The sequence below is a fragment of the Necator americanus genome, chromosome I (assembly GCF_031761385.1).
Source record: "Necator americanus strain Aroian chromosome I, whole genome shotgun sequence".
In the NCBI taxonomy this organism is placed as follows: Eukaryota; Metazoa; Nematoda; class Chromadorea; order Rhabditida; family Ancylostomatidae; genus Necator; species Necator americanus.
In genome coordinates this window covers 22208826-22233374 of record NC_087371.1, presented here as the reverse complement: position 1 = coordinate 22233374, position 24549 = coordinate 22208826, and the positions used below count along the sequence as shown (strand labels likewise).

Sequence of the window (24549 nt, the reverse complement as noted above, 5' to 3'; positions counted from 1 at the left end):
GCTTCTCCTCCAGATTCCCTCACCACGTCAAATTTGAGTGGTATGCTACCTTCAAATGTTTTGTGGTCCAAGTGCGACCTTGGCGCGTGATGCATACCAGTAAACTTCTCCGAATTTCACCATTTCATATTTTCGAAATAGCTCTTTCGCGATGACTACTGGTGGCTGAAAACGTTAATCTTTCTGATGAAAAAAGTTAGGAAAATGAACTTGTTAATGTGTTCTGAATAGATTCGACTACCCCCCTTATATCTTCGGAATAAGCAGCTCGTTATTTTAGGTTTTCCAAGCAGTTTCCAAGATAAAAACCTCTGAAGCGATTAAGACGACGATTAATTTTGAAGAAAAAAGCTTTTTCATATAGGGGATTTTTCTCAGTCACATCTTAATCCTCTGAAAAATTTATCGATTCATTTTAAAAACTTGCAGTTGTTCATATTCCTGCACGGTACAAACGAAAATAACGGAGTCACAAATTACTAACGAATTGCAACGCTAATTCTATTATCGTGGTTCCTTCCAATCTTCGGCTGAAAAGCAATGAATTCCGGACCTCGACAAGTCATCAACATATTCTGCAACCTTCAACTCTGTTCTCCTTTGGAATTCCCTTCACAGATCCTCCATACTACTTACACCGCAGAGCCGAAGCCAGCTGCGTGTATGAATTCCGCTTCTTCTGCTCCAGTTCGTTGAGAACCACAGTATTTCCTCATTCTACGCTCCGCTCATATTTGATTGTTTATTTTGATTCTTGGAATTGCGACGCGTTCGGGAGCCATTTTTTAGAACTACGTTATCCCGCACGAAAAATTTCGGCGCATGTTGCCTTTATGCTCCTCAATTTTAATGTGATAGTCCAATTTCCGGATGAAGCTTTCAGAATCCGTATCACATTCAGATTTGAAACAGCTGATCAGGAACCTCATATTTTTCTTCACTTTCCGAATGAGAAAGCTTTGCAAAGCCTTTTTGACTGGAAGAGGGCGTCATAATTTATGTTTCAACGAGCATACATCTTATTATCTGGGTTTTGCTGGTTTGAACACTCAAAAACATTAGAAAGGACCTACGTGATCTCGGAACTGAGTTCTAAGTAATCCTTCCGAAAATTTGACCAGTGCGGGAAGTGAGGAGAGTGAGGAATCATTTTAAGTCACGCCATCGCTTTTCACTTCTATTCAGAATCATTCAAGATTTAGTAACGCATGTGCGGTCTTTGTCATCACCTACAGGGTCCAGTCAATGTACGAGGTCAGTGTTGTGCAGTTCTATCCTCCCACACAAATTTGTTACCAACTTTTCGACATCGGAGAGGCAAGAGGTTTGCTTGACCTGGGGCAGTTTCCAGCCATTGGCCGGGCAGACAGTGCGGAATTTTTTGCACCTTATACGGAATTAACTTGCAGTTTGCAGTTCATCTTAATTCCTTCATGGTGATCTTTAATCTCACTCAAGCAATGTGCAATTTGTTTCATTGAGACAACAAATTTCCCTCTTCCCTTTCAAGCAGCAACGACTATAGTTAGGTCAAAACGACATGAAGCATGGACAGTTGCGTAAGCGGCTGCGCTCGAAGCGGTGCGGTGGAGACAGCGTTGGAATCGAGGTGGGACTATGGCGAACTGTAGAGATGGGTGGCGGTACCGATTCTTACGCGATCCCAATCGCCAAGCTGCACTGCGCCGCTTCGAGCGCAGCCGGGTGGTGGCAGCAAGGGTTCCAGTGCGCTCCCAACCGCAAACATCTCTAGAGAAACCGCGTACGCAATTGCACCGTGCTTCATGTCGTATTAACCCCACTGCATATGGCGAGCTGAAAAGGAGCGTACATCGCGAAATCATATGGTATTGTCGGGTCAAAACGACATGAAGCATGGACAGTTGCGTAAGCGGCTGCGCTCGAAGCGGCGCGGTGCAGCGTAGCGATTGCGATCGCGTAAGGATTCTCGATACCGCTACCCATCTCTGTAGTTCGCCTTAAGTCCACCTCGGTTTCAACTTCTGCTTCCACCGCCGTTTCGCTCGCGTAGGCAGTTGCACAGTGCTTCATGTAGTTTTGACCCTGCTGTACTCCCTCACCCTTTTGCTCAGAGCTTCATTTCCTGTTGGAGAATTTTGGTGCCAAGAATATATTGAAGATCATAATCTTTTTCTCGGCTGCAGTTTAAGCTGTTCAAAACTTCCAACTTCGAGGGCTACACTGTATATACAAAATTTATATTACTATTACCTTATACTAAATTTCCATATGATTGCTTCCCACATCGCCTAATTAATCCACTAATTAGTCTCGCAAGTCATTCCGTCCCCTTCGTTTCTACGCTACGTCATTGCTTTCTGTTCTGAGGAAGGGAATTTTAATGGCAAGCCATGTGTCACAAGCAAACATTTACTCTACATTATTGAATTCTTAATGGTCACACCACGTTTCGCTTCCTCGCATATAGAAACTCTAACGGGATGGTGTGGAACGTGTATGTGCGTCAGACATCGCAGTCCATTGCAGCGAATGATCTATTAACTTCTTGCTTGTTGGACACAAATATTAATTCGCCGTTGAACCTTCAAAACATCCGGAAACAAGATATAGGAGAAACATCAAAAGATCACCGCAGAGCTTTCAACAATCCTCTGATAATTCTTCTCGTGAATACATTGTCCAAACGGCAGGAAACGGAGAACGTCGCTTGCGGTTTCGATCGCAGGCCTTTTGCATTCCTTATCTTCTTTTTTCCTGATATACGATCCTCAGAAAAGCACTTTTCTTCCCCTTCGATCTGCCTCAGACATCTTTTTGCATCAGCGTCAGCACGCATAGAGGATGCGATAGAATGTTACATCAAACAGCTTGTAGCAGCGCCTCTTTGCCGGAGGTGCTGCTACAAGCTGTTTGACGTAACATTCTGATGTCATATCGCATCCTCTATGATGTAACACCCTGATGTCGGTACCGTGGGCGATGGCAGGGTTCCTAAGCCTATTGAGTGGTGCGCACACAACGTAACCACCTCCTATTCCGTCGAATAAGACTCAATTTTCGTTTGCATGGTTTACATGACATAGTCGGGGGAGGGTGTTACGGCCCAAAGCGACTTTCCTCATCTGCGCCGGGGTGTGTTGTCCTCAAAGGCATCACCCCACGAATCTGAAGTGGTACGGATTTCAGGTGGAGTATTCGTATACGGGATCGTAGATTATGGAGAGGGGTGATTCCGTCCATTTCTTCCTAATTGCCATAAAAAACGGCCCGGAAGATGCGGCGCCGCACAAGGCTGGCGCGCTCCAGTCGAACTCCTTGTAGAAAGTAGTGCGCCAGAACGCCCGAAGACGTATCTTCCGGGCCGGTTTTTACAGCAATTAGGAAATGGACGGAATCACCCCTCTCCATAATCTACGATCCTGTATACGAATACTCCACCTGAAATCCGTACCACCTCAGATTCGTGGGGTGATGCCTTTAAACATATTCGAGCCCATCCTGTTCAGTCTTCACCTATAATTCGCATTGAGTCAATCTACCCGTCGCTATTTGAACCTTTATGGAAGTGATACACTCACAGATAATGTTTACGACAGGTTCATTTACAGTATGGTATGATAAACTGGCAGAAAACTGTTCCAAATCTCTTGCAAATAGTGGCAAATACTGAATACTTCTCACATGAAATATTGATTAAGAGCATAACATCTAAAATATCATAGCATCGAGAATATGCAAAGTTTTTTTTTAATTTCGATGGAAAATTATTAAGCAGGATTGGTAGCATCATAATGCACGATAATTTGTTATGCGGAAGAAAAATTTATGGCATACAAATAACATCGAACATCAAAACCATGTCAACCGCATCCATAATTACCTCGTCAGTGGACAGGGCTCCATTGTTTGAGCCCTCACGATTTCACAATTAGGCTTCAAGCCGTCACGACTCACCATACTTACGCGATTAGCCCCATCATTTCATCTGAGATTTGGTCTGGTTCAGGGAAAAAAAAATCCGTGCGAAGCGTCTACGCTGCTTGTTCCTGTCGTCTCGCTGCTTTGCATGGGGCACTTATTTCAGAGAACTTGTTAATAATTAGCTGAATTCGCACACCACTTCTTCATTTCCACTCAATCTTGAAATGTTCAGATAGCAATTTCCCGTTAATGTACTTTTTTGAAAGCAGCAAACACCGTAATTGACTATGGTAGAGTCTCTCCGTGAAAAGATAGAGTTAGGGGCGTAGATTTCGAGTACGAGCGTGTCTGCGTCAATTTCCCGTAACCGTCCTGAAAAACGCGTGAAACGACCTTTCCTGTCCGACTTTCCGTAAGGGGGACCACACGACCTTCGCACAAAAACTGATTCCCGCAGTAGCCTATCCACTGGATCCACTTGAATGGGCCTCCAAGAAAACTTCACTGATTATTGTCCGTCCGCTCACCAGTGCAGCATGCGTACAGCGGTGGCGCCGTATGAAGTGTCTCGTAAGGAAGTTCGAACCCTGAAGCTATTTTTCAGATCGTTTTTCAGGATGATTAGAGTTCGTTGAGCGCGATGATGCTTATACACCCTTAACACTTCCTTTTACTTTAGAGATCCGGACATCAAATCCCTGATAAGCTTCACTTAGATATTTAGAGTAGACGACCGTTTTTGCGACTTTCTCTGCTCAGTCATTGAAGTCACATGATAATTGCCTTTCTTGTTGGGAACTCTGAGTAGGTTATGGAAACCTCTTAAAACTAGCTTCATATTTCGCGAGTCTCTTTTCCTTCGGACATGGTCCCAGAAACCCAGGAATTGTTGGCGTAGATCTTGTTTTGAAGGCATCACCCCACGAATCTGAGGTGGTACGGATTTCAGGTGGTGTATTCTTATACGGGAGAGTAGATTATGGAGAGGAGGGTAATTACGTCCATTTCTTCCTAATTGCCGTAAAAAAAGGCCCGGAAGATGCGGTTCCCCACAAGGCTGCCGCGCTCCAGTCGAACTCCCTGTAGAGAATAGTGCGCCAGAACGCTCAAAACCGTATCTTCCGGGCCGTTTTTTTAGGGCAGGAAGAAATGGACGGAATCACCCTCTAATCTACTATCCCTTATAAAAATACTCTATCTGAAGCCCGTATCACCTCAGGTTCGTGGAGTGATGCCTTTAAAGTGCAGGTGTGGTGTGTACCTCGTTCCTGTGAAATCCACAAATATCACAATTATTTTTAATTTTTTACAACTTTTCTGAATGTTCCGTCGATTTTGTAGAGAGCATAATATTCTTTCTGTGCCCCTAATTCTCTTTAAAAGGACGAAGTTCCATAGATAAGGAATGAGGCATTATTCGCAGCAATTCTTTAATTTTCCTAAGACCATCCTACTAAACAACTACATACTCATACCATCCTAGTGCTTGCACCTGTAAAAGTCATGAAAAAATACTCATGAAAAAGTTATTGTCCTGACGTGAAGAGTTCCATTCAATTCCCGCCATACAACATGATTTTAGCCTCTGGAGCCTCAACAAATGCCAATTCCATTGAATGCGTGTTTGTTTCTGGTCCAGCATCCAATCAAGGGCGGTATATGTAACGTGACACATCTGTCCAGAGCTTTCGAAAAAAGGTGCCACTACACCAGTATAATGCGAAATTGGTGATGTTGGGGTCCCTCCACGCAACGCTAGGATTCGGAGTGTAGATTACGAGTATGGGCGCATTCACGTCAATTCCTGCTAGAAAAAAAGCGGCGTGGGAGATCGTTTTTCCTATCGTATTCTCCTACAAAAAACCTTATAACGCGCTACCTCTGTACAAACACAGCGTCTGCAAGCAGGTGGTCACATAATCAACAAAGTTCCCCGCCAGCTTATTCGAGTGAAAGCAGTGGACAGCAGTATAAAGTGTGTGTACGCACACACTTTATATATAATTAAAAGATAAGAAAATGTTTAGGCTTTTTTGTTTTGTTATTATAGACAGCTTTGGTGTTAATATGGAAATGTGTTTTAAAGGACAGAATACTCATTAATTCTACTGTTATAGGTTTAACACTGCTGTTAGAAGCACCGGTGATAAATCTAAATTCAATAGGTTTTTTTAATGAAATTCTGGAATAGCAGTAAGAATAGGAATAGTACAATATTAGTATTAGTGAGGCCTATGAATGTTTCTTATGTATCTGGTGTGCCTAGTAACTACATCTAATAGAGTATCATGTACTACTTGAAGTAGATGTTAGATGTATTGTTGAGCAAACTCATCTCTTTAAGAATGAAAATGAGAAATTATTGTTTTGCAAATGACAACGTAATCAATATTCGTAATACTATCGTATATCGTAATGCTATCGTAATCGTTATATCTACTTTTAATTTTGGACGCTACCATTTTTATGACATCATCCCATAGACGATATATTTGGATATCAATGGGATTCACAGGTGGCCTTAATTGTGTTCAGTATGTCGTAGATTTTACAGTTTTTAAAGGCATCACCCCATGAAGCTGAGGTGGTGCAGATTTCAGGTGGAGTATTCGTATACGGGATGGGAGAGTACGGAGAAGGGGGTGATTCCGTCCATTTCTTCCTAATTGCCGTGAAAAACGGCCCGGAAGATGCGGCGCCGCACAAGGCTGGCGCGCTCCAGCCGAACTCCCTGTAGGAAATAGCGCGCCAAAACGCCTGAAGCCGTGGTGACCCTGCTTCAACGAAATCCGTACCACCTCAGATTCGTGGAGTGATGCCTTTAAATACACTTACATCTCCTGTTATATTTATAGTGAGAGACTATATAATTTTCAAAATTACTGCAGGGACAAGGGATTGTAGTCGTATCCCAATCCCGAATGTTTTTGAGAGACATATTGTAGTTATACATCTTACTGGACATTCGGATATTCATATATTAATGTAATGGGAAGGACCTCTTTATTACTATTATTACGAATAATAATGGGGCCGCGTATGCGAGTCTGATTCCTACCTGCACGTGGTGACCCTGCTTCAACGAAACGCAATCACGCGTTCGAGTGTACGCATTGGGAACGTACGAGCTATATAACCCACACTGTTATATAGCGAAAGATTCCCATACGTTGCAAAAAGGTGCTGTAGTCCAGCACATCGCCAAAGCCCATAACTTGAAAGGTGAACTTCCTGAAGGGAGCATGGAATCTTTGGCAACAATCATTCGTTTCGTCACACTGAGCTGCCGACCACTATCGAGTGAACTCTAACAAGCCGCTCTATCCAGACTTCTGTGATATCTCTGTGTTTTTTTGCTGCACTGTACGAAACACGCACGAGAGATCGACCTGTCATCAGCATAGAAAATTACACCATATACTGCGGCGATTCTGATGAGAACAAAGTAGGGGGCTACGTGATAGCTGTGAAGATCGATTACAACAATCTGGTGGAGGAATTTGGCTCAACGTCGTCTAGATGGGTCTTTGTACGAATGCGAGATCCCAGAGGACGCAAACTCTGGAACGTAAGTGCTCACACACCTACGGAAACCGCTGAGGACAACAGTAAGGGCGCCTTCTATGATGAACTCAATGCGTTGATGTCTGAAGTACAAGCTAGCAGGTGGTCGTAATCGAAGCAAATGCGAAGATGGGACTCGAACAGCAATCAGATGTGGTAAGAAAATGGTATTATCCAGCGAGGCCCACGTCGGACAACGGTGACCGTCTGGTCAACTTGTGCGAACAGACGGGCCTCATCGTCGCTTCCACGTTTAAGAGGAATCATCGACGCCATCAGCTCACGTGGCAGGGGTCAACCCCTTTAACGCCTGAAGAGCAGCGCAAGCGGAAGATGAGGACTCCTAAGCTCCTGCTTGACAACGTTCTGGCGAGGAACATTCCTGGGTCAGATATCCGAAAATCTATGGCTGTTTGGGACGTCGCGTTCGACTTTGACCACCGTCCAGTTCTTCTCAGCTTCAAGATACGGAGAAGCTTAGTTGGGTCGACCTGTCCGCAATTCCCTCATCATGATGTACGGATCGCAGACTTGGAGAGCGCCATCTACGGTGATGAAGAGGCTTGACTGCACGGAACGGAAGCTGCTTAGACGGCTACTTGGCTACTTTTGGCCTAGGGTATGCCACAATGAAGATCTTTATGCAGAAATTGTTGTGGTATACCTGTGGATGACACGTGGAAGATATCAACATCTTGCACCGTCATCGAAAGCGACTAAAGTAAATCGTCTTCGCTTCTTTAGTCATATAGCAAGGAGTTCGAGCTGGAGGAAACCACCTGGCCGAAAACGGAGGTTCTGGACTGAGGTGGTGAAAGAGGATCAGAGGACACTCGGCGTGGATAGGCAGTTCAGGCAAGACGTAAGGTTTCGCAGGATATGGAATAGTGACGAATGGATTGATTCTGTGCCAACTCTCGCAAAAGATTGAGACGGTTGGGCAGAGCTGTGTTCAAGGACGGCACACTTCGGCGGAAATACGGGTAATCGCGTCAGGCGATGATATCTGCCCTCCGATTAAGTCGCGAATAATAATAGTAACACATTTACTACTGAACACTTTGGATAGATCATGCTTGTCAAGTTCAGTAGTGTAAGAGGGGATCTTAATTAAGATATTATATATTATTAAATGCATGTTTATGCTTCATGGTATCTGTAGGGTTTCTAGATTGATAGAAGCATAGAGTAGAGAGTAGAAGTGTTTTTTTAGACAAGATATTCTGAAAGAATGAAGTTCATAGGTAGAAAGGTTTTTGAATAAAAAAATTATTTCTGTACTCGAAATATTTGTAGATACGAATATGAACCATGAATGGAGTAACTCATAGAACACTGCAAGATGCATAAAAATTTTTGGTCTACACCTTAGCTTCATGGAGTTTACTAATAACATTGTAGAGTAAGCATACTCGTTTACTTTTCTGTTATTTTGGGCTAAACGCGGAGGTAATCTAAGTGCTCTCACTCGTCTACACATGAGTCATCCGGAGTACCACAGCATAAGCACGTTTTTTGGCTTGGTTTTTCGGCCACTTTACTTTTTCGATTAAGGAAACTTAAAAGTCCCAAAGAAACAAAAGAAACATGTAGGCTCTAAGATACGACTGAAAATATCTAAGCGTAGGAGTAACAGAACCTGATGTAGTCATTAGAGAAGTTACGCCAATTTTCATTGTTAAAAGACTGGCACGGAAATGTTGATCTGACTCATTCACAGTACTGCTTTCCTTTTTTGTGTGCATGAAAATGGTATGAAAATAGAAAATTACATGCTAGTCGCTCCTATTACTGACTAGAATGCGACGTTCAAATCTACCATCCCACGTTTATCATGATACCTACACAAAAAATGTTTGGCATCTGGAAGATTTGGTATTGATGCACTGGATAAAAAGAAAGAGAACAATTCAGAACACGGAAGCAAGTAGAAACAACAATTTTTCGATTGCTCACGCTTCACGTAAAAGGAGTGAGTACTCTGCAAATGCAGCTTACGCTAAAAAGATTCTGTGTGATAAGATATAATTATATGTAAAAAGCAGTGTTGTAGTTAAGTTTGCCCGTTCAATTTCCCTATGAACTGCCACGCGGTATGCTGGAATGCGTTCTATTAATCTTCAGTAGATTTATTGGAGATATTCCTATGACAATCGGTTGATAGAACTACTGACGTTGACTTTTCCGGCTTTGCGACAATTGAAGATCGGATGTCGAGTGAACGTCAGCTCGAGGAAACATTGTAGAAAGTCTTCCATTGTTTTGGAGGAGGCGATAAGGCGATCTATATGTGATCCAATATGACGTGACTGCGTGAAGAACTGCGTAAATGGTTGCGTTCGAACTATGCAGGGTCGCCTGGACTCTCTCTCTCTCTCAACTCTGTTGCCCTGTTGGGACCAGAGCAAGGGTCCCACCAAAAGTCACCTTGTTCCCACCAGAAAGAATTATAGACGGATCATTCCAATGGAACGAAGATGTTAGTGTTGATGTACAGAGTAATGTCGACCTGATGCCTGGAGCGATTGTGTAGGCATATCAGCGCCGTAACCTCAATGGAGCTAGCGAATGTGCACACATTTTTCAAAAACAATACGCTGTAACTTCGAAGCAAATTCGGCGCCGTCCTTCTTCAACTGCTCTGATGTGACGCGTACGTGGAAAAGGGTTGCACAGGTGCTCCAATAATTAATGTTTCATGTTAATGGTCTTAAAGGCATCACCCCACGAATCTGAGATGGTGCAGATTTCAGGTGAAGTGTTCGTATACAGGATGGGAGACTACGGAGAGGGGGGTGATTCCGTCCATTTCTTCCTAATTGCCGTGAAACACGGCCCGGAAGATACGGCTTCATTCGTTTTGGCGCATCATTTTGTACAAAAGGTCCGATTGGAGCGCGCCAGTCTTGTGCGGCGCCGCATCTTCCGGACCGTTTTTTACGGCAATTAGCAAGAAATGGACGAAATCACCTCCCTCTCCGTAGTCTCCCATCCCGTATACGAATACTTCACCTGAAATCTACACCACCTCAGATTCGTGGGGTGATGTCTTTAAAGGTTTGTAAAAGCACGATAAGGGCACAATATTCAATGCTGTTCACTCATTCCTCTATATACATCACGTCAATGTTGTAAACTCACGAGTGCGAAACGGCTCGTTTGTCTTTGAAATCCACCAAAACCTACCAAAATCTCATGACTTGACTTGACTTAATCGGCGGGCTGATGTCATCGCCTGACGCGATTACCCGCATCTTCGCCGAGGTGTGCCGTCCTTGAACACAACTCTGCCCAACCTTCTCGATCTTCTGCGAGAGCTTGCACAGAATCAATCCATTCGTCACTATTCCGTATCCTGCGAAACCAAAATCTCATATCTTTCTCCAATCTTTCTCTTTCTCCATTCAAACATTAGAATGTATTTCTACGTATTTGCATATATGTATTTAAGTTCTCGAGTGAAACTTAATTTGTTCTAACTCACATATTTGCAGATTACGTAAAAGTAAACAAGAAACGCTCAGGGATCTTATCACAACCGCACGTGATTACTTCGAAAGCACAGTTTTGAAAGTTCAACGTCTTCTTTCGTTACAGCTGAGATATTGAAGCTCTGTAGCGACGAAGCGCTGCGGCGATGAAACCCTGACTGTTTTCTTCTCTGACACATATGCATTTCCTTCGCTGGATGAATGTCTGCGCTTCAATAGGTTGAAAAGGTATAAAAAAGGACTATGACCAATAAGACTACTTGTTTGTGAAACAAAACGAAGCGAAGCTACTATCGATATGCAGTGCCTTCGGCAGAAATTCTATTGCTGTTCAAGTTCACATCTACTGTATCGACACCTTGTGCGAACAGACACAGAACAAGCGCATCTTACAGCTTCAGGTGACAAATAGCAACAATGAGGACACACGGGTCAGCTAAAATACCTTGCTAATGTGATGAGTTGGGTCGTTTTGATAGGACCACGTTGGTGAGAGGAGTGAGTGCGCGTCCTACAGTGAAAAATGGCGCATTGCTGCAGACGTGACGGTCTGCTTACGCGGGAAACAAAGCGTCAGAAGCCTGACGCTCGTTTGCAGACGCTGCGCGTATGTCTGCGCTCGTATACGTGACACGTTGTTGGGTGTCTAGCAGGAAAATTCGGTCGACGAGGCTCACTGCGTCGTTTTTCAGGACAATCAGGGGGAACAGCTAATGCTCGTCATATACGTCTCTAATCACATTCTTGTGGAGAGATTTCAACGTCATCAATTTCGCTGTATGCTGCATTTAAACACTTTCTTAAAGTGAAGAAATCACCAATGAGTTACATATAAAATTTGTGTCATTCTTATGGTCTAATTACTCATAATCAGATCTAATATGTAACTAACATTCTAACAAAACATTTCTTTCCAACTGTTTTGAAAGACGGCTTGGTTGCCTTCTGGACTTTTAAGGGAACTAAAAAGTCGTAACTTGATACAGGCTTTCTAGCACCTAGAAGTGTCATTCATATGCCTAGATATAAATCGAAACCTACACTCCAGATGTCTTTGCAACGGTCGTTTAGGATAGGAATAGAGCTCGTTTCCTGCAACATGAATGCAGGAATATTCTTTTTCCTATCAATATTCCACGTTCTAGTTGTCACTGAGAATAAAATCTCGGATGGACTAATAAAACACCTCTGAACTACCGTAAAATTTTCTGTTCCTCTGAACTAAAGATACCCCAGAATTAAGATATTTCAGGTGGAGTATTCCTATAGGAGACTAGGGAGGGGGGGTGGTTCATTTGCCAATTGCCCTAAAAAACGGCCCGGAAACCACAAACTGGCGCGCTCCAATCGAACCTCTTGTACAAAATGGTGCCAAAACGAATGAAGCCGACTCGGGTGTTTTACGCAATCAGAAAAACAACTACTTCCACCTTATACGAATTCCACCTAAACCACCCCAATTTGTGGGGTGATGCCTTTAACCGATGGTGCTTGCTTCAACTTCGAATTTTCCTTAAATTGTTCACCTATCACCATGCATAATTGGACTTGTTATATATATATATATTGGACAAAATTAATTAGCTTCTACTACTTTAGAAAGTTGACAAAACTTCACAGCTACCCTCCGGTGCTCGCAAAAATGCGGCTGAACAGAGCCGCAGTTCTCGGCATCAAAGCTATTCGTATTACAGAGGTTTTATATTACTGTTTGGGAGTGTCGGACGTTTGCTAACGCAGAAACATCCTGCTTCTCCGAATTTCCGATATCATCTGCTGTTGCTTCAACATTTGGGAAGTATCTCTCAACCACACACACTTTCGCAATGTATTTTGCAAATGGCTCATTTCCGGAGGGAGGATTTATTGCGGCAGTGAACCGTTAGACAATAATTCTAACCATCTCTGTGAATATTTTTGTTGAAGAAAAACATCCTAGTCCTTGGCGTTATCGAGCGAAACGTGAAAAAACCATCTTTTCAGCCAACCCTCTAAAATATTCGTTCGTCTCTGAGCACCAATTTGACGACTTTCTCTCGTGATTTCGGGTGAAATCCTCCTGGATAACTTTTCAACACTGCAAATTCCAAATTTCCACTGGAATATGCCCATGTAAGGGTAATTATAGTGGATATCAAAGTACCATGCAAAGTCAGCGTTAGCATTTCATTTTCACCAAATATTTCTATATTGCCATTAAATTGTATCCATTACCAAAGTATAATGAGTGAGTAGCTAAATAAATAAACCAGCAAAATATATTAACAGATAAACGAACTGATTTGTCACTTTCTGGTTTCATCAGTTCTTCAGAACCCAACTGTTGCAATTCCAAATTTCATTTTAAGGAGTTGTTCATGCTCTTTTTTCTGTATTTTGTATGTGCACAAAATCAGCATATTTTTCCTGCATTGCTCGTTTGCTGCCGCTTTCCGATATCTATTCAGAGGTTCTCTGGATCCGCAGGTGACTTTTTGTCAGAGTTTTTAGTCACCGTTATTAAGAAACACAAAGTGATCTTGTTTCAATGCAGCGTGACATGATTCATGCACTCGGCTCCATGAAATATTTCAAAAGTCGCGATTAATCGCACAATTCTCCGCTCTTCGCTGTTGTAGAATGCAATTTCTGACAAGCACTGCACAGTCATTCTTTCCCTATTATGCTTAGCGCTGATTTAGAGCCACCTCTTCAGTTTCAGTTCAACTTTATTGAGTATAATAGCAGACAGAACTACACCTTGTTTGTTGGGTTGCCAGATTTTCTGGCGTTGAATGCTTGGATAGGTGAAAACATTTCGAAAATTAGGAGCTACGATGGGGGCGGGGTCAAGCGTGTGATGGGATTTTCCTACCGAGGGTCGCAAGGGAAGGGAGTCTTAATGAAGTGTGCGATGGGCAGTAGTGAATGGAGGATAGCACGATAACCAGGAGTAATACTACGTAATATTAGATAATTACATACATTATAAAGTATTACAATAGTTAATATTAAATGATTGCATAAATTACAAAATATTATATTTAGTTGCAGGCATAGGACAGTATTTTTTGGATCTTCTCATTTAAATTTTGAGAGAACCAGAAGGAGGAACTTTGCACATAGGGATTTTCTTAGTCCCAATATCCGAATACATATATGGGTAATTTTTTGAAACGCTGTCCCGTTTTTCTGAAATGAGGAAACTTGCCAGAATCTCGAATTTTGCTCGTTCTCCGAAAAATTTGACATTTTGAATAAAATTGGCTGTCGTCCGTTTGCCGGTTTTCCAAATTTTTGATGGGGCCAAGATGGGAAAATGGCATTTTTGCATTGCAAAATGACAAAAAACGATGTAACCGTTTTCCGGGGCAAACTTTTTTCTCCGAAAAACTACCTAAAATATTTCTTTCGGTTCTTTTACCATAAAGTTATTTGCGATCTTAGAGACCTAACAATGTGTTCAGAATCTTAGCTTTTTCGTCATTAAATACCATTAAATCCAGTTCTAAAGTGGTGAACACTATGTATAACTAAATTTTTCATCTTTTAAGAATGATTTCAAGCTTCTAACTCTTTTGCAAAATTTGCATAAGTGGGAACCTCGAACCTGCGTCGTCTCATTGTCTACAGGTTGAACAAAATGTAGATTTTTTCGTGTTTTTTTTTTTGACGCCGCTTTCCAGTTCGACTACCTGACTCTTCCCTTTTCTCGTCGTATTTTGTCCTTTAATCAGTACTTAAGAGTATTTAAAAGATTTCAGAATAAAAATAGAATAGAATAAAAATGAAAACATTTCAATACCAATATTATAACAACTTTTCAGTTAATTTGCTTCTTCTACCGCTTCTGTCAGCTACCGCTTTTCTCATTTCCCACCTGTTCCTCGGCTAATTTCCGATTTTTCTTGTTTGAAACACATGAAATATATTGAATTGGCAGCAACCGAGAACCTTCGCAGGAACGTTGGAGGAGGAAAAAAAGAAGAACAAGAAGAAGGCGGTCGTATTCGAGTGGGTCGTGATACATCACAACGCTTGACCCTGAATGAAGGAAGGGCCGAGAAACAGTCCAAGAGCTCGTCTCCTTGGACGATCGATGACTGAAAATACACAAATGTAACATTACTGTACGTCTACTCATTATTTAGACTGATACAGCTACGTAGGCCAGTAATAGTACAATAGTCAGTAGTAGCACTTAGTAAGGTGCTGGAGTGATTGGTTCCGATTGTTTCGTTAAAGGCATCACCGCACAAATCTGAGGTGTTACGGGTTTCAGCCGGCTACTACGGAATTTGAAATTTAATGGAAATTAATGCATTTTCGGGTCTCATTTATACGACAAAGAGATACTGTAGACGCAAAATTTCCGACTCGAAGCCTAGCCTGACCTAAAGTTGCAAGCTGTACCTGCGAAGCCGTGGAAATTTGAGCGGCATACACCTGCCTGGATATAATAAGTGATAAATTGCACGGCGGTGGTCAATCCCTATGAAGATTGATGCTGCTAGCGTTCGATTTCGATTCAGAATCGTTTCGAAGTTTATGAACGCGAGTTGGACTACCTAATGGCTTCGGGTGCTTTGCTGATGCGTCAGCTCTGCTGGTTGGCGCTAGGGCTGTTCCGAATCAACTAAAATAACCTCCTTACGAGTGCACCATACACGGAAATTGTTTATGTGCTTAATCCTTCTAACCAGCTTGCCAGAAGAAGTGTGAACCGTTCACCATTTCTACTCAGGAGCCTGATAATAGACATCAGTGATTCAATGTCAGCTGAACTCAGTGATGCACATTCTACAAGTCAACAGTTTCTCAGCGGATTGTGATGGAAGTCGGTTCCTTCCTTTCCTTCCTTTCAAAGTGACTAGTTCAACACCGCCTGCCTGATGTTTCATCAGCAATATTTCGAATGTCAGAAAACCTACCGGAACTGTACAGCAACTAAAGACAACCTTGATATAGTAAAACAAACCTTTTAGATAAGCGCTGACATACAATCTCGATTCCTATCAACGTGTTCGTCTCCTATTTGGAATGATCCCATTGCGGGTGATTCGTGGGATCGTTCGAATGGCGCAGAGATAATGGCATCGAGATATATTAGGGCTTTTTCAGTGTGCTCCGCCGTCGATCTTGACTACTCCACGGCTCCTCAAAAGCAGTTTGCTGCTTCTGGACGAAGTGGTTTCGACTCGAACTTTGTCCATGCTAACTCTTTGTGAATGTGATCTGAACATGTACTAAGTCGAACTAAATTTTAAATTTGATATAATGTGTTTCTCTATCTACTTAATGCTTAGGAATTCATTTGTTTGTACAGTGACTGGTTCTGGTTGTCTCTAACTCAGCTTAATCAGTTATACCTCTCAAAAGCTGCACTGGAGAATCCAGGTTAAATTTCAAGGAAACATCGCCGTAGACTCCGCGCTTATCACCACTATCAACTTCCGTTAAATTCTATCCGGGCTCCCACCGTGTATATATCTTTGGGATACCCGTCAAATACTACGTAAAACTCCTAAAATCTTCGAAAAATCTATTTGTTTCGAAAATTTCATTGGAATTTCTACTACATTTTAGTTGTTCATTGAATGTATTGAATTATTCATGGATTACCTATAGCTGACTATGTCCTATCTGCCACAGTAACCCCTTAGGATGTGCCTGTTAGTGAAAACCTAACAATTTCACAGCAACGCCTACATTTATCAGGAATCATATTCTCCGGCGTTTCCATCCTATCTGAAGCATGAGGCAAAATGTAGACGCTTCTTGAAGCCAGTTCGGTTCTTTACATTGTATAACATACTCGTGTTGACCACGAGCATGAAAAGACAATCTCAGGAAAAAGATCTTGCTATTGGCAAATCCATGATGTAACAATCGCCGGATACGTGAACAAAGGAGGCGAGCACAGGCAATAACATTTCCTCTGTTTAACTCTCATTTTCTAGATAATTTCAGCCTAAATTTTGCTCCTTTGGTTCATATTCCTCGCGAATTCTCCATATGTTTAGTCGAAATTCCTTCGAAGTGCACCTGGAACTCACTAGAAAAGTTTTATCAAGGACTGGATATAAATTTACAATTTCTGGATCGCGCAAACAGGAAATCTTGGTTTAGGGTTTCCCCTGTTCCCCTGTTAGGAGAGCTTGGCAGAACGTTTTCCTCGAGGAAACGACAAGATGGCAACGCTAATTAAAATGTTCCTTGGGGTAAACAGAGGAGATAATTGTTTTTTTTTTTCGGAAGGACATCAAAGAACAATGTGATAATAGGTGAAAACACTGAATTTCCCCTGTTGCTTTGATTCATTGCGATTAAGATTTCACAAATTTCAACCCAAAAGTAAGTATGAAACGTTCAGGGAAATTTCCGATATTCCATAAGTTTTCTACAATATTAAGTAGGATTCAGGACGTACTTAGCAAATATCACAACGGGAACTGTGATTATCCCTGCAAATACAGCAACTCCTGGAATCAGTTGTATCGGATTCTGCAGACGCACCCTGCAAAGCAGCTCCTCACATCCGCACTAGTGAAATTCACTCTATGCATTTGCGAAAAGTTTTCTCCCAAGGAAAATTGCCCTTGTTTACTCTCTACCACTCCTAAGATTCTCATTCCTGGAACTTAGAGGCTGCCTCGCATTCTCGTTACTGCTTTGGAAAAATCTGTCAGTGAAAATAACTAAAAATTTGCATAAGCACTGCCTGCAGCATAAAACTGTCGATTATAAGGATATAATCGCTGAATTACACCTCTCAGATGATCCATGAAATCCAAACATGCTGCTCTCATGTGCATTCCTTCCTTTCTGCTAATTTTTCGATTATTTGCTGAAAAAGACGGCTGTTTTTCGACAACAATAAGGCTCTCGATGTTCTCAATGGCTGTTGTTGGCATCTTAAGCCTTCTGCTCACCCTCTTTTGATCATGAAGAGACCTTCGAGTCTTCCTTCAGGCTTCCAGCAGCATCGCTTCATATCTTGTCAGGCACCCTTCGCGAATCTCGGCATTCGCAAGAAGAAACCGCAAAAAGCGAATGCGACTCCTTTTCAAGTCACTTTTCAGATTCCCTTCTATGGTTCTATGGTTGAGAGGGGATTATATGATCCGTGGCGACTTTCCCGCCTCTTTTATTGTGGTGGCTCAATAGGAAAACGAAGATAAATAAAAAGCACTTCCGATATGCCCTGATTGGTCAAAACAGTAGGATTGCCATTTTAAAGGTCGCAGTAGATCCCTCCAGATGAGCACAGGGAACATTTTGAGGAAAACAATAACGCTGACAATAGTGATAGTGAACAAGTGGATAAATAAAATTAATGGATAAGTAGAATAAATAGATAATAAGTATAAAATAATGGTGATCAAAATAATGACTCGCTCTTCTTTCCAGACGAACTATTTGCGACTAGTCTGCTCTAGGAATCCTTATTAAAATCAGTAGACTGCCCTAGGTTACTATAAACAGAAAACTGTAAAAGCGTTTAAAAACGTGGAAATTGCGCCGGTATTTTCGGGTATTGTTTCTCACTGCGAACTGAATCTTCAACGTCAGTTTTTGTGGGCTGTCTTACTCCCATATATATAATATATATATATATATATATATATATATATATATATATATATATATATATATATGTAGGATCAATGTCAAATCAGTGCAATTTTGATGGATCGTTTGAAAGGGAATTATCTACCGTTAGATTTTCATTTAAAGCCAAAAACTCTTCATGTCACCCGCCTCAGATTTCATCCACTTTAAGAGCCTTTTTCCTACACAATTTTTTGTTTTCCCCTGTGTTGTCGGAAGATGAGTGTTAAACAGTAATATGAAAATTTAACTTGTAATCATCACAGAGTGGCTTCAGAGTCGTTTGCAACAACAAGAACATTGTACTCAAAACGTGAATCCGTTTTTCTATTGGGAGTAGTCTAATCGAAAAAAAAAGTTTTTCTTCACATCTACACTTGAAAGCGGTGATGAGTTGACGAGCGTCCATCCACGTTCGCGTCCAGGCTCCTAGAAGGTCCTTCGCGAGCGACCAACAATGCTATTTTTTTTATTTTAAGGATGTGCCTATTTCCCAGGGCTGTTCCTTCCAGGTACAGTACTGTACGATTTTGACAGAAAGCATTGTTATGAGCGTTGTTCTCCTTCAAGAGTATTTTTTGACTACTCAGTTGCACTCTCACTTTCTTCTCATGCTCTAGTCCTATTTCCTAACTATAAGAAAATGTTCTAGAATTATCTGATACCTAATTGTGCTCTTGATTTTTTTTGGATCATCTGTTATAGAAGATGAAGTAAACTAGAAACAATTGTAGTATTACTCGTCACTTAGAGTTTTCGTCTTTCTAACAGATCTCGGATCGGGTTTGTCATGGTGTCGTGTTCGAGCATATGAGCACATTTTTCGTTTATGGATGTTATGGGATATATTCATTATGGATTATTTGTGCGCTTTCTTGCATTAAATGACATAGCTGATTTTGCGTCAAATGCTACAATTCATGGTGTATGAGGTAAATAAATCCACTACTTCCTCTGCTTGCATCTCTGTTGCATTCAAGGAATGGCTGACTTCGTGAGGAGTATGATTATCACGGACTGGCGAGTTCCTAAAAACGTACTGAATTTCCTTTTATCTAATGGTTCAGAAGCGTCAATCGAAGTCGCATAAGCAATTTCGCTACAGCTGTGAGATTATACGTATGGAACCTCTGAATATTTTTTCTTCTAACTCCTAAACGTCTTTGTGCCACTGATCATATGTTGAACCTTTAATCCAGAGATTATCGAGGCGGACCTATTATAATCCTTTTAAGGTCTAACGATTAGTTATTCATGTCACGAGAAATGTTTTATTAAGGTATTAGGAATGATTGGGAAGGTTAGAATAAGTGAGATCGGAGATTCTTGAAGTTTTTCCAAGATATGCGAAAACGTAATCACGCATGTGAAATATTTTGGCTGAGTTCTGGAGTCTCTGCGATTTAACTTCATCTATCAGAATTGAGAGCAACTCAGGCACCCAAGTGATCTGAAGATTCGTGCTTACTTTATTTCAGCACTTGATTTTAAGGAGAGAAGGACGACTATGCGCAGTGTGCCTTGAGCCTTAGTTTGGTACAAAAGTTTCGTCGTTTAGTTGACACTTAAACATGGACCTTCATTTTTAAGTAGACATAAAATTTTGAATGCTTTTTAATGTGCATTTTTTTACTTTATGTTTTTTTTTATAAATACGTACCGTTAGTTTTATCCCAACTCCATCCAAGGAGGTGGAGCAAAGAGAGCGAAACAAATTTTGAGCGACTGAAAAGTTCAACTGAGACAACTAAACATACGAATAACGCGATTAGATCCACAGCTAGTGATCCCTGTGTAGTTCTGCTCCCTCCAAAGAATCTGTGCAGTACACAAAAGGACCTTAGACATGGTGGGCGTAGTGACCGGCCATCAGAAGTTAGCAGCAACAGCTGTGAGCTGTCATAGCAGACCTTCTCATGAAAACACTCGAAAATGTGGAAGAACTCACTTATGGACTGCGCTACAGTTGTTCGGGATCAAAATCAAATTTAGGAAGGGGAAAAGCTCGCAGAATAAGTGTCTCATGAGTTTTCTGAAAGCCAAAGAATAATCATCGCTTTCAAGTCTTCTGCTGCGTAACAGTAGCGAACTTTTTCTTGGCCGAATTGTTACATGCAAGGGAAAATGCATTAAATTCAACAATTAACGCAGAGAAGCTCTTTGGTTCAACCGTAATGGAGCTATGAAACATTTTATAACACCACTCTTCCATCAAAAAAGTTGAATGCTGCAGTTTAGTGATCGGATCTCCATAAGAATCCTCCTGCTTCCTAAAGCTCCGTGAAACCATTACGTGTAGGAAGCATGTTCAAGAAATTGATGAGATGGGCTGACAGCTTCCTCATCTTCAAACCAGCATTGGTCAACAAAAGGAGTCCAATCCTTCGCCAAAGCTCTAACACACATCGAACAACCAACTCTACCCAGAAATTGGACGAATCGAGCTTTGAAATATCTCCTCATCTTCCATTTTCGTCATCTGAGAGACTGACTACTACTTCTTCCAACAGCGACTTTTTGCAAGGAGAAAACTTCTACTTCACCCAGTAGAATGCGATGTACTCCATCTTTCAAAAGCACTGCCTACTTCAGAATTAGAAGATTTCACGCTGCCGGAATAAGCAAACTGATTTCTTTGTAGCAAAAATTGCAGTTAATTAAAAAAAAAGAAAAATGTTAAAAATTGGTTGCAATCGTTCTTGCATTCAATAACAAAGATGTGTTTTGAGGCTGTTTATGACGGTTTTGAACTCATAGTTCGAAAACGGCAACACTTCTGTAACTGCCCGTTAGCATTGACGTGGAAATTTGTTAGATCCCAAATGTCTTGCTCAGAAGAAGTGCTTCTGATTTTCTACTTGCTACTTCTGCATTTGATCATCCAGAATGAGTAAAGACTTTCAAGATTTTTAGTTCGACTAATGTACCTTTTATTTAAACACAAGAACATTGAAGTCGCGTCGTGTTTTGCTCACAGAAGAGATTTTTTTTGAAAAGAATCAAAATGCTAATAGCGACGTCATAAATTCGCCAAAAATGATCAATTTTCCATATTTTCCCAGCACTTCAGAAGAGAATAATAGGACTTTCTTGACAGTAGCTTCTCACATCTATATGCAGCATTAGGGACATCGTTAACTTAACGCGCCTCCCTATTTCTTTCATGGGAGTCTCGACTCAATTAAAAAGTCTCTAAAAAGGGACCAGCTTTGAGGACTTTAGGTTTTCAGCGTTTTGTTCTTCTAAAAGTAAGAGGAGAACGAGACGAACTCTCATAGCTCTGTGTGTTAGTTTCGCTAATTGCTTCCATTAAAGGCAGCATACTACGAATCTGACGTGCTGAAGGAATCCGCGCGAACGGCTACAGATGTGGATTGCGGAATCAGGGATGGTTCCGCTTATCTCTCCCTGATCGTGGTAAGAAACGCGATCCTTGTTCACGCGCCGCATCTAAGTTTGTAGAAAATCAGCGATGTCTTCCTATCGGTCCATTCAAATAAAACCAATGAATAGGCTGCTAAGAGGACCGGAACGTGTGCATAGAGGAGCGTTCTAACGTGCCTCGTAGTAATCAAAGTAGTTCCCACGCCGTCTCTTATGACGATTAGGGAGAGATGGGCGGAACTACCTTTGATCCCGCAATCTACAATCCACTCCCTAGGTTTTCCAGCGAATTCCCTCACCAAGTCAGATTCGTGGTATGCTGCCTTTGAACTGATGGTTATGAGAATTTCCAAGGAAAAGATAAGAGATAGACAACTGAAGATTCCTGCAAATCCAATTTATAGCAGACATTTTACGCACTTCCATCAGAAATCATTTGTCCATATCCTTCCTTACTCTGAGAGGAAAAATTAAACAAAGCGAAAATATCAAACCCTCCTTTTAAGAAACAGAAATTAAGTAGATTTTGTTATACTTGCTTAACATTCTAGCCATTATTCTTAGTCCTATTTCTTGTTATTTGCACTTTTGCTACCAGAAACATTTATTTAAATAGAAAGAAAACGAATAGGAGTTCTTAAATTAAAGAAAAACTCCCGAAAATCTGAGGAAAATTATCAGCGCAGTGCAGTAGCTGGGCCAAAAAAGCCCAATACACTCACTAAGGAGTTCAATCGTTTGTCTTTTTTTCAAAGAACTCCGCCCAAAAAACCGACATTTTGTTGGTCTTCAGCTGTGGTATCGCAGCTGAACTTCAATTGACGGATACGACCGAGCTTCCGGCTTAAGCTTTTCGCAAATCTGGAATATCCGCTTTCCAAACACCTACATACGCAAATGGACTCTTCACTATGCACCCTTTATCCAAATTCAACCGCGAATGGTCACTTCAGAGTTCGAATTCTATTTCTTATTTCAAACAAATCGTTGGAAAATCTTGAACTAACCAGTAATTAAAAATTAACTGACCAGTAACTAAAAACTACAAAATTAAGGATTCTCCACGATTTTTCAAATGTTCTGACATGTTTCGCTTTCTTTCATTATAATGGTGTTTCTAACGATAGCCTCTGTAAATTGCTGACGATCCGCAGAGATCTTTTAAAAGTGCGGAGTTTTTACAGGTGTTCACCGCCTTTATTGGTCTTCTTTCTTTCTGTACTCTCATTCTCCCCAACATTTAAAATCTGAAAGTTAAAGCTAAAGTTGTTGTTTCTACCTGGAAATTGTAATGGCACTGGATTTTGTCGGTTTTTGGTAATATTTTTATTATTATGCTTCCAAATGCGCCTAATTCTGCCTCAAATCTCACACTCTCCATACGTTATTGATATAGTTGCCCAGGAAACCGTTTAAAATCCATCAAAAAACGGTAAATCCTCAGTATTTCGATCGTTTAATGGTCCCTCACAGCGAAGCGTCCGAGCTCTGCCGACATGTTCCTCGTTTTTAGTTTGTGTACTATGTCGCATTGGAACCTTTGCTCGCCGTTAATCGCACGGCTTATGTGCTTTCAAATTCTCATCCTAAAAGAAATATATAAACATTAGGGTGGTAAGTTTAGACATCAGAAAACCGCGAGTGCCCGCTCAAGCTTCCACAAACAAATCCATCTTTCTTAATGTTTATTGTGTTGCATTTGCACTTCGCACGACTAAACAAACGAATCCCTTAAACGAAAGGAGGTTTGTGAGAGCGTGAACATTTGACTGATACACAGAAGTATTTGAAAGGTACATTCCTCAATTATTTCTGGCAGTAAATATTGGTCCCTAAGATCTTTATAACCTTAACTCGCGTTAACGTTTAGTGTGTCTACAGTAGTATTATTTATACATTTATTACTATCTAGTATCATTCATTATGGATTCCAATGCTGTAATATACAAAAGCGTATTCAAATTTCGAGCGGTTACGGTTCTCCTTTTTTACGGATAAACCCAGAAATAGATCTCTGTGCTGTCTGCGTAATACCGTATTCTTGGTGAATGAGTCGGAGATAGAGAGATGTAAAGAGAAAGAAAAAGAGGGAAAGAGAGCTTGACGTCTTGTCGTGCGACTTATAAACGATATGATTTTCTTACAGTGATGATTTGATCGACAAGAACAGATCAGAGTAAAATCCACGGAGGAAAGAAGTCATTACGTTTTCTAACCTCACAACAACCAAGTTATCAATGAAATGTAGAAGTAGAAAACTAGAATTTAGAAGTAGTAGACGTCTGGGTCAAACCTGGGAATCAGTTAAGGCGCTATAATTGTTTTTCCTAAAAGTCTCTTAGCTACAAAAAAAAAACAAACCGACAAGGAACCACTTTTATACCCGATTCGGGTCTACAGCTCAGAAAAAATAAATACGACCTTATATTTTGCCTTGAAAACTCATTAGAATTCTCAGTTAGTGCTTATCTGCTATTCCTTCGATTTTTTCGCTGACTCACATCATTCCTTAAAATCCTCGATACGATATCAATGATTCACTTCTTCTCAGTTCTAGTTACTCAAACGGTAGCGAACAAGTTTCAGTGTGGAATAAAATATTATACAATGTCTCAAT

The 24549-nt window shown here is 41.1% G+C and overlaps 1 protein-coding gene across 1 annotated transcript; it reads left to right on the top strand.

The window, feature by feature from the left end:
* Positions 1-7596: 7596 nt before the first annotated feature.
* RB195_006503 (uncharacterized protein) lies at positions 7597-8034 on the top strand (the record flags this gene model as incomplete). Its single annotated transcript, XM_064179622.1, has 1 exon — positions 7597-8034. The coding sequence occupies one exon, from the start codon at positions 7597-7599 to the stop codon at positions 8032-8034; it is 438 nt and encodes a 145-aa protein (XP_064036564.1).
* Between the last annotated feature and the right edge of the window lie 16515 nt (positions 8035-24549).